General features: G+C 39.8%; 1 protein-coding gene and 1 non-coding gene across 2 annotated transcripts; one reads left to right on the top strand and one right to left on the bottom strand.

The window, feature by feature from the left end:
* Positions 1 to 200: 200 nt before the first annotated feature.
* b4gat1 (beta-1,4-glucuronyltransferase 1) lies at positions 201 to 6,719 on the bottom strand. Its single transcript, XM_060925366.1, has 2 exons — positions 5,295 to 6,719; positions 201 to 1,366 (listed from the first exon to the last, which is right to left on the bottom strand). Exons 1-2 carry the CDS (start codon positions 6,399 to 6,401, stop codon positions 1,175 to 1,177), a joined length of 1,299 nt encoding a protein of 432 aa, XP_060781349.1. The 5' UTR covers positions 6,402 to 6,719; the 3' UTR covers positions 201 to 1,174.
* A 646-nt stretch (positions 6,720 to 7,365) lies between these two features.
* trnas-gcu (transfer RNA serine (anticodon GCU)) lies at positions 7,366 to 7,447 on the top strand. Its single transcript has one exon. It is a non-coding gene; the product is annotated as a tRNA-Ser (tRNA).
* The last annotated feature ends 2,498 nt before the right edge of the window (positions 7,448 to 9,945 follow it).

Genomic DNA, 9,945 nt, shown 5'->3' with positions numbered 1-9,945 from the left:
TGGTTAGCGCTGTCGCCTCACAGCAAGAAGGTCTGGGTTCGAGCCCTGTGGCCAGCGAGGGCCTTTCTGTGCGGAGTTTGCATGTTCTCCCCGTGTCCGCGTGGGTTTCCTCCGGGTGCTCCGGTTTCCCCCACAGTCCAAAGACATGCAGGTTAGGTTAACTGGTGACTCTAAATTGACCGTAGGTGTGAATGTGAGTGTGAATGGTTGTCTGTGTCTATGTGTCAGCCCTGTGATGACCTGGCGACTTGTCCAGGGTGTACCCCGCCTTTCGCCCGTAGTCAGTTGGGATAGGCTCCAGCTTGCCTGCGACCCTGTAGAAGGGGCTAGAGATAATGAGAGATGAGATGACATTCACTGGATATGCGCAATCTTGTGCTCTGATTGGCTACTCTACTACTAGGCTATCAGCTCATATACCGTGAGTAGAGAAAAACAAAATGGCGGAACGTATTGCTGAACCAACCAAGGACGAATAAAAATTACTCGAAAACAAAACTCCAAAAAAAAAAAAGCAAAAAAATATGGAATAAAAGTATCTGATGGTAAGAACGTATCTTTTTTTCCCCAAGAATCATTATTGCATTTTTCACAAATTGCTACTGTCATTTCGCCGGTTTGTTTACATTCTAAGCAGAAATGATTTTGTCGGACATTTTGTATGAAGATTTTATTGATAGAATTTGCAAAAAATAAATGCTCCATTTCTCAAAATCCAGTGAATGTGGATAGAATAAAACAGTTATTCCACTCAATCTTGTCGTGCATGGCTTGTCAGCTCATGTATGACTCGATTTCGTGGAATAACTTTGGTGGAATAATATCCTTGGCATTGTGTCTCATTTACAGTGTTAAGTTGATAGACACCCTGTTCTCCGTTCAGCGTAGTGACACAACTACAATACACTTTAATAAACAATACATTAAATATAATCAATAACGGACATGTCACAATTTCTACACCTGGATTGTCATGTACTTTTAGTATACTGTTAGTATGCAAGTCCAAATTGTGTGCCATGACATCAGAACATCAGTAACTGTAAGTAATAAAGACTCATTTTCCAGTTTGTATCGTAGATCATACCCAGCACTTCTGTGTAGCATTAGTAACCCTTTTCTTCATCATTTTACTGTAGTAATGAGCGCGGATGTTCGTAAGGAGATCCAGGCCTCAGCAGTGGCGAGGAGAGTTGGGGTATTTGTTTTTCAGACCTTCCTTGAAGCTGCGGAAGAGCAGCCGGTTTCTACGGTTCTCCTCGTCCTTGCGGCTGTGGAAGTCGCCCTGGACCTTAAAGCCTCGGTGCACCACAAAGGCATTACTCACCACGGAGAACCTGAACCCTGCCACATGAAGCTCACAGGCCTGTAAAAGAAACAGGAAGAGGTTAGAGCAAGAGTGACTGAAGGGAAGTACAAAAAAAAATGAATCAATCAAATCAATGTGTTTTCATCCTAATCTTATTCTGTCGTATCTACAATTCGTGTGTGATTCATCACAAACCAGAATTTCACCACATAACACTGTACTGAGAACAGAACAGAAATCAGGTTTCCACAGTAAACGGCAGTCTTTGGAATGCCTTCACAATTTCTTCAGTTTATTAAACTCTAAATCTCTACCGTTCAGAGCTGGGAATAGTTTTCAGAAGGAAGAATTTGTGGTTATGGTTACCAGTAGTTCACATTAACACACAAGTACCTCAAGTAGCTTCTGTCCGATTGCACAAATACAGTACTGTATTGTACCCGTGGTGGTAAAGATGAATAAAACTACAACCCCAAATCGGAAAAAGTTGGGACGGTATATTGAAATTAAAATGTAATAATCTTTGACCTGTATTCCACTCAAAACAATATTTCTTGTTTTACCTCATGAATTTTATTGTTTTTTTCAAAACAAACACTTATTTCAATTTTGATTCTTGCAACATATTTCAAAATAGTTGGGACGGTAAAGCATTTACGACTTTGTAATGTTGCCATTCCTTCTCACAACACTTAAAAGATGTTTAGAGACTGAAGATACCAAGTGATGAAGTGTTTCAGGTGTTATTTTGTCCCATTCTTCCTGCAAACAGGTCTTAAGGTAAATAAAGTTTTATCTAATCTAAGGTGCGCAACAGTATGGGGTCATCGTTGTCATACAACCCCAATTCCAAAAAAGTTGGGACGCTGTGTAAACTGTAGATAAAGTCAGAATGCGATAATTTGCAAAACATGGAAACCCTATTTTTCATTGAACATAATACAAAGACAACATTTCACATGCTGAAACTGAGAAATTTCATTGTTTTTTGAAATATATTTGCTCATTTTGAATTTGATGTCAGCAACACATTTCAAAAAAGTTGGGACAGGGGCATATTTACCACTGTGTTGCATCACATCTACTTTTAACAACACCCGGTAAACGTTTGGGAACTGAGACCAATTGCTGTAGTTTTGAAAGAGAAATGTTGTCCCATTCTTGCCTGATGTACAATTTCAGTTGCTCAACAGTTCGGGGTCTCCTTTGTCTTATTTTGCACTTCATAATACACCAAATGTTTTAAATGGGAGACAGGTCTGGACTGCAGGCAGGCCAGTTTAGCATCCGGACTCTTTTACTATGGAGCCATGCAGTTTTAATATGTGCAGAAAGCGGTTTGGCATTGTCTTGCTGAAAGAAGAAAGGTCTTCCCTGAAAAAGATTTTGTCTGGATGGCAGCATATTGCTCTGAAACGTGTATATATCGTTCAGCATTAATGATGCCTTCCCAGATGTACAAGCTACCCATGTCATGTGCACTAATGCACCCTCATACCATCACAGATGCTGGATTTTGAACTGTGCACTGATAAGAAGCTGGATGGTCCCTCTCCTCTTTAGCCTGGAAGATGTGGTGTCCATGATTTCTAAAAAGAATTTCTTCTTTTGATTCGTCAGACCTCGGGACAATTTTCCACTTCACCGTAAAAGAGCTCGGGCCCAGAGAAGGCGCCGGTGTTTCTGGATATTGTTTATATCTGGTTTTAACTTGCATTTGTGGATGCAGTAATGAACTGTTTTCACAGACAATGGTTTTCTGTAGTGTTCCTGAGCCCATACAGTGATTTCCACTACAGACACGTGTCTGCTTTTAATGCAGTTTTGCCTGAGGGCCTGAAGATCACAGGCATCCAATGTCAGTTTTCAGCCTTGTCTCTTGCATACAGAGATTTCTCCAGGTTCTCTGAATCCTTTAATTATATTATGAACCACAGATGATGTGATCCCCAAATTCTTTGCAATTTTACATTAAGGTACGTTATTCTTAAAATTGTTGCACTGTTTGCCCATGCAGTCCTTCACAGAGTGGTGAACCCCTCCCCGTCTTTACTTCTGAGAGACTCCGCCTCTCTGGGATGCTCTGTTTATACCTAATCATGTTACTGACCTGTTGCCAATTAACCAAATTAGGGTTTTTTTTAGCATTACACAACTTTTTCAGTCATCTGTTGCCCCGTCCCAGCTTTTCTGAAACATGTTGCTGACATCAAATTCAAAATGAGCATATATTTTTCAAAACCAATAAAATTTCTCAGTTTCAACATTTGATATGTTGTTCTTGTACTATTTTCAATGAAATACAGGGTTTCCATGATTTACAAATCTTCATATTGTTTTTATGTACAGTTTACACAGCGGCCCAACTTTTTTGGACTTGGGGTTGTATTTTTCGCGTCAAAATTCTCCACACATTCTCTATTGGGGACAGAGGAGATAGACACACTCTTCTTCTCCAGCCATGCCTTTGTAATATGTGCAGAATGTGGTTTTGCATTGTCTTGTTGTAATCTCCCTGGAAAAGATGTTGTCTTGAAGGCAGCACATGTTGATTCAAAATCTCAATGTACTTTTCTGCATTAATGCTCCATCACAGAAGTGTAAGTTACCTTTGCTAAGGGCACTGACACAACCCTATACCATGACAGACCCTGGCTTTTGGACTTGTTGCTGGTAACAATCTGGATGGTCCTTTTCAGCTTTGGTCCAGAGCACACAGTGTCCACGTCTGACAAAAAAAAGTTCTGCAATGCTGATTCGTCTGACCACATTACACGTTTCCATTGTGTGATGGTCCATCCCAGATGCTTCCATGCCCAGAGGAGTTGACCACACTTCTGGACACGGTTTACAGAAGGCTTCATTTTTGTACAGTAAAGTTTTAACTGGTATTTGTGGATGTAACTCCGTATTGTAGAGCTTGACAAAGGTTTCCCAAAGTAATCCCAAGCCTATGTGGTTATATCAGCGATAGATGAATGACGGTTCTTGATGCGGTGCCGTTTGAGGGATCGGAGATCACAGGTGTTCAGCTTAAGCTTGAGCCCTTACCCTTTAATCACTGAAATTCCTCCAGATTCCTTGAATTGTTTAATGATATTATGCACCATAGAGGGTAAACTATCCAAATCTCTTCCTATCTTTCTTTAAGGAACATTGTTTTTAAACATTTCAATAATTTTCTCATGCATTTATTGACAAACTGGAGATCCTCAGCCCATCTTTGCTCCTCAAAGGCAAAGCCTTTCCTGGATACTGATTTTGTACCAAATCAGGATTACAGTCACCTGTTGATATCACCTGTTTCAAATCATGTCATTAGTTAACTGTTTTATCTCATTACTGGTCCTAAATTCCCCCCGTCCCAACTTTTTAAAATGTGTAGCAGGCCTGAAACACAGGAATGGCTGTATGTATATTAACAAATGAAATGAAGTTGACCAGACAAAACATGAAATATCTTGGGTTCATACTGTCTGCAATGAAATACAAGTCAAAGTAAATTTAGAAATCACGCCTTTCTTTTGTTAATCTGTATTTTCCATGCCATCCCAACTTTTTCTGATTTAGGATTGTACATTTAAAAAGAAAAAGTACTCTTTCATCTTAGACCTTTGCTGCTAAAATGTAATTACTGTAGCTTGAAAGTACAGTAAGTTATATAATCGTATATTTTAAACTTTTGTTGGAAATTTTAACAACTTTGCCCTTTGACATGATGAGTGAGTTTAGAGTGGGTTTTCTCACTAGAGGGAAACAAATCAGAGTTCTTGTCAGTACTAATCAGTGATGCTCTACAGATGTAGACGTTAAAGAATAGATTTAAAAATGCTTAAGCATTGAATTTCCAGTCGAAATGCTGTGATAGAAAACTGGCTCTCAAACATTTAAAACATCACCCTGGAGAGGACAACAAGCACAGACACTTTTCAACATATATAATATAGTTTCTACTACTGTATTTCCAGGTGATATTGGGACTCACTTGACTGATACGGTTGAAGCCGTACTGTCTGAAGTTTTCGTCATACAGTGGCACTGATTTAGGTCCGATGTAAAACGGCTCCCACGGGTCAACCCAGTTCAGAGTATACGCCACCTCCAGAGGCCCAGAGCTCTTGCTGACTAGATTAATCCAGCGGGAGTAGTTGGTGGGTGCTTGGCATCGTGGGCACAGTTCCTCATAGAAGGGCCTCACTTCACCAACCAGGTACAGCTGTGCAAGCTCAGATTTCGAAGCAGGCATCTTGCGCGTGTGCCTAATTTCAAAAACAGGCAGGACCAGAACCTCATCTGGGGCTGGCTCACGTTTCATCAGCATCATCACGAACTGATGATGCAGGTCTGCACTGGGTACCATGTCAATGTCGAGGACGAGGATGTACGCGGCATCTGTGCCTGTCCTGGCCACGTTGCGGAGAAGGTTATTGGGGTAGGAGACGTTTCTTCCCATAGCGTAGTTCTTGTACTTGTCCTGGTGGGATTCAAGCTTTGCAAAGACACCAGGACAGCCTTGTTCCTCAAGTCCAGCAAAGTGTTCCCTGTCTTGCTCGGGGAAGGTGGCCATCTCCTCCGAGTGGCACACCAGGTGGAAATCCACCAAGGCTTGGACACGTGGACAGAAGAGACTGAGAGCATAGACAATCGCTGTGGCAAACTTGACATCCTGGCCATGAGCGAAAATAGCCACGGAGAGTGGATTCTGCCAGCGTTCAAGCAAAGAATCCAAATGGCGAAGATTGTTGAGGGTTGTGTGTGTCGCCAAGGCGAGGTGATGAGATCTTGGATCTGCGCCCAGCTTCTGGTTGGTGGAGAAGTCGCTCTTGATGAGGTTTTTGTACACACGGTACTGACCACTGCTGTCGAAGATGCCTCCACTGGACAAGGAGTATCTCAGGCGTTCTCGTTTAGAGTTCTTCTCATTGGGTTGTGCTGCGTTCTTCTTGGAGCCAAACAGCTCTGAGTACTTGTAGCGCTGCTGTTTGCCGTGTAGCTTGGACAGGAATGACAGGTAGATGAGCTGCAGCAGAGCTACAATAAGCAAGGCACTCAGCACCACTTTAAACACAGAGCATTTTTTGAAGAAATGCATTCCAAAAACTTTGTCGTTTTCTAGAGAATATGCATGAATTAAACTCTTATCTGTGGTGCTCACGGGACGTGTAGCACAACTACTTCATTTCTGCACCATTAACCAGCAGTATATCAGATGCACAGATACACCAACTCCATCAACACCCCTTCTGTATCTATAGCGACGGATGTTGGCGTTACCCCAGTTTCGGCTGATTTTGCACAAAGGTCCATCCCTTTCTGACTCAAATCAATGTGTTAACATCACACAAGCATTACCAGTCGAGGAACAATACCCTGTCTTCGTGTAAATAATAAACACGTCTTGTTATTTTAGTAAACATTACAAGCTTCTACTTCAATCATTACGGCACGGTCCTTCGTGGCATGTCGCAGGTTTATGACGTCAGTCGCCATTGTTTAGAGAAAAAAAAAACAGCTGATTCTGGAGCCATGAAATGGTTGTCAAGCTTGTAAATGAAATATTAAGAGGTCAGACCTCTGATATACTGTTATTTGGTGTAGAAATAAGCAATTTGAGATGCAGCATGTCCAAAACCACACCCTGTCCTCTAGGTAGTGCATGCACTGTTTTAGGATTTTACCCGTTTAACAGTTGCATATGAATGTATAGATGAAATAAAAATATCCATTACTATAAAGAAATCACACAATGAGCTCAGGGTTAATGTCCAAACAATAACTCTAAGCGGATAAAATGAACCCGAACGCACGTTTTCAGACACGTTATGGGTTAAATGCGGACGTCTTGTTACCGTAAATATTTGAATAAACTAATCTAAAATACAGCAGGGATACTTAAACTACATATACATTTTTATATTTTGTATATAATCACGTCATCCAGGGACAGAGCCAATATTTGCATAAAAAAAATAAAACTGAATTCATTCTTTCCAAATCAGACAATATGATGTTGTCGTATCTTTAAAAGCAGCAGATTTCCGGTGTGTGCTGTGTGAGACGAGGTGGCCGAGTGGTTAAGGCGATGGACTGCTAATCCATTGTGCTCTGCACGCGTGGGTTCGAATCCCATCCTCGTCGAAAGCTTTTACTATTAAATAACCTTTTTCGTATAGTCATGTATCTTAGGTCATTATTTTTAAATGTGATAAATATTTTTAATAAGCATTTTTACTACATTTTTAATTGTAATTTAATTTTACTTTATTTTATAATTTTAATTTTCTTACTGCATTTAAATTCATTATCATCCCTTCTTTTCAACTTTTATTTCTTATACTTTTATTTTCTCTGTTTGTTTTATCTATATTTTTTAACATTTAATTACTGAGTATCACTGCTTTATTTTCATTTTTGTCTTGATATCTTATATAAAGCACTTTGAGCTGCATTTCATGCATTAAAGGTAGTATATAAATAATTATTTTACATACAGGGCACTTTTTTGATGAAGTAAGAACATGTATTCTATTCTCTTCTAGCAGGTTTCATTCATTTGGTTTGATAGCATGCGATATTGTTAGCGTATCACTTATCCTATATGTATTACATCACTCTACCCAATGGAGAATGAGTGTTGAATATGGTTTAAGATATTGCATGGTTGTCAAGACAACATGACATCACACATTGGAGATGTAAAACTTCCACGCTAGTGAGCGACTGTGACAATTTGTAAACAAGCATGGCCACCAGGGCCCTGTACTACGAAGCGGGTTTTCTGGCTTACCAGGGTAACTTCGAGAGTAACTTGATCACGTGCAGCGTAACTTCCCGATTAACCCATACTACGAAAGTTGGCTATGTTCAAACCGAGGTATGCTGCCATGGCAACTTACGCTGCATCTCAAACCTGCTCGTCTCAGGTTATGTTCTTGGTTAACCCGAGGTTTCCGATTAACCACACACTTTTTAAACACCACCTCTCCACCGACATTTCCTCTAGAGACAATGCCAGCGTACCTGGATGACCCGTGCGATATCGGAGCGCAGATTAGAGATGGGATTTATGGCTCTTTGATGGGATCCGCATCTTTGGGATCCGTTCTTTGAAAAGAGCCGTTCAAAAGACTGGCTCATTTGGCTCTTTAAATATTTATTCAGTTTTAAGAAGACAGCGTCTAAAGAAGCCAGATCCCTCTGCTTAGACAGTGACATCAATATTTCTGGACATACCTTTTTATATAAAGCAACCTAGACTTACATTATTGTAACCCAAACGCTCATAAATAACCATTAAAAAACAATGAGGGCTTCAATGAATGTCCATGCAGAACGGCTTTTCTGTAAAAAAAAAAAAAAAAGAACCCACTCAAGAACATAGTTACCAAGAACGCAAGAATATTTTATAAAAAAAAAAAACACTTGTTTTACAAAAATATTTAAGTCTGAGATACAAAATAGATACAACTACAATAAATATAACACAAGAACTAGTTATCACACAAGAACATTTTAATAGAAAAAAACAAACTTTCTATATTAAAAATATTGAAATTGTAACAAAAATAGATACAACTAAACAGTCAGATAAATAGATAAAGTTATAACAAGAACACAAGATTATTTTAATAGGAAAAAACAAACTATTAATGTAAAAAATATATTATTATTAGAAAAATAGATACAACTAGACAAACAGATAAATAAATAAAATACACAAAAATAGAACAAACAAAATGACGATAGAATAAATTAAATGAACGTCCGTGCAAAGTAGTTTCCCCACAATATTATCATTAATATCACACAACAACATTATAAACTGTATACAAAACAATTTGAACTATTAGGCAAACAGAAAACTTGAATAAATAAAAGGCAAATGAATGCTTGCTTGCGCGCACACACACCATTATGAATGATGTTTTTATATTTCATTTTCACCTGTTGCCAGGTGCGTTTGGCACTGCTGTTGCCTCTGAAATGTTCACAGGACCGACACCAACTTAGTCAAAGGGACTGAACAGTCAGTCATCCTAATTCATGTGACTGTGCACATATCAGCTTAAGTAGGCTACTCCATGAATTTACCATACCAAATTTTATTCAGGATTTTTCGGACATTAAACAAGCTATATATGACTGGGGCCACGTCGAAGGACCATTTTCTGTGACTTGTGATTGATCATGAAGCTTTCTCTCATCCTATACTTCTGTTCTGGAACATGTAGAAGGGAGAATGTACTTGCGCATTTACCCGATCGGCAATTCGTTGCCAACATGCTTGCCGCTCCTTACTGGCAGCCGCTGTGTTAGATTTTGCTCTTAATGTTGTTTTGAACTCCTCGTAGCTTTGCATTCTGACAGCGCATTCTTCCTCCGTGAAGTGCGGCGGCCGTGCCATTGTGAACAGTGGGGATTTGCGCTGATAACCTCCCCTTTAACGTGAACGCGCATTAACCCTGATTAGGTTAAACCAGGTTCAACAAATCAACTTCATAACTGGCGTCGTAGTACCGTTTAACCCCAAACAAGATAACCAGGTTTTGTCAACCCCGGTTTAGCGGGGGAACCCTGGGTTACTTCTGGGTAGGTTAACCTCCGTTCGTAGTACAGGGCCCAGGTTTGCTTCTTTA

The sequence above is a fragment of the Neoarius graeffei genome, chromosome 1 (assembly GCF_027579695.1).
Source record: "Neoarius graeffei isolate fNeoGra1 chromosome 1, fNeoGra1.pri, whole genome shotgun sequence".
Classification (NCBI taxonomy): domain Eukaryota; kingdom Metazoa; phylum Chordata; class Actinopteri; order Siluriformes; family Ariidae; genus Neoarius; species Neoarius graeffei.
The sequence above is the reverse complement of the archived record's forward strand: the minus strand, read 5'-3'. Positions and strand labels throughout refer to the sequence as shown.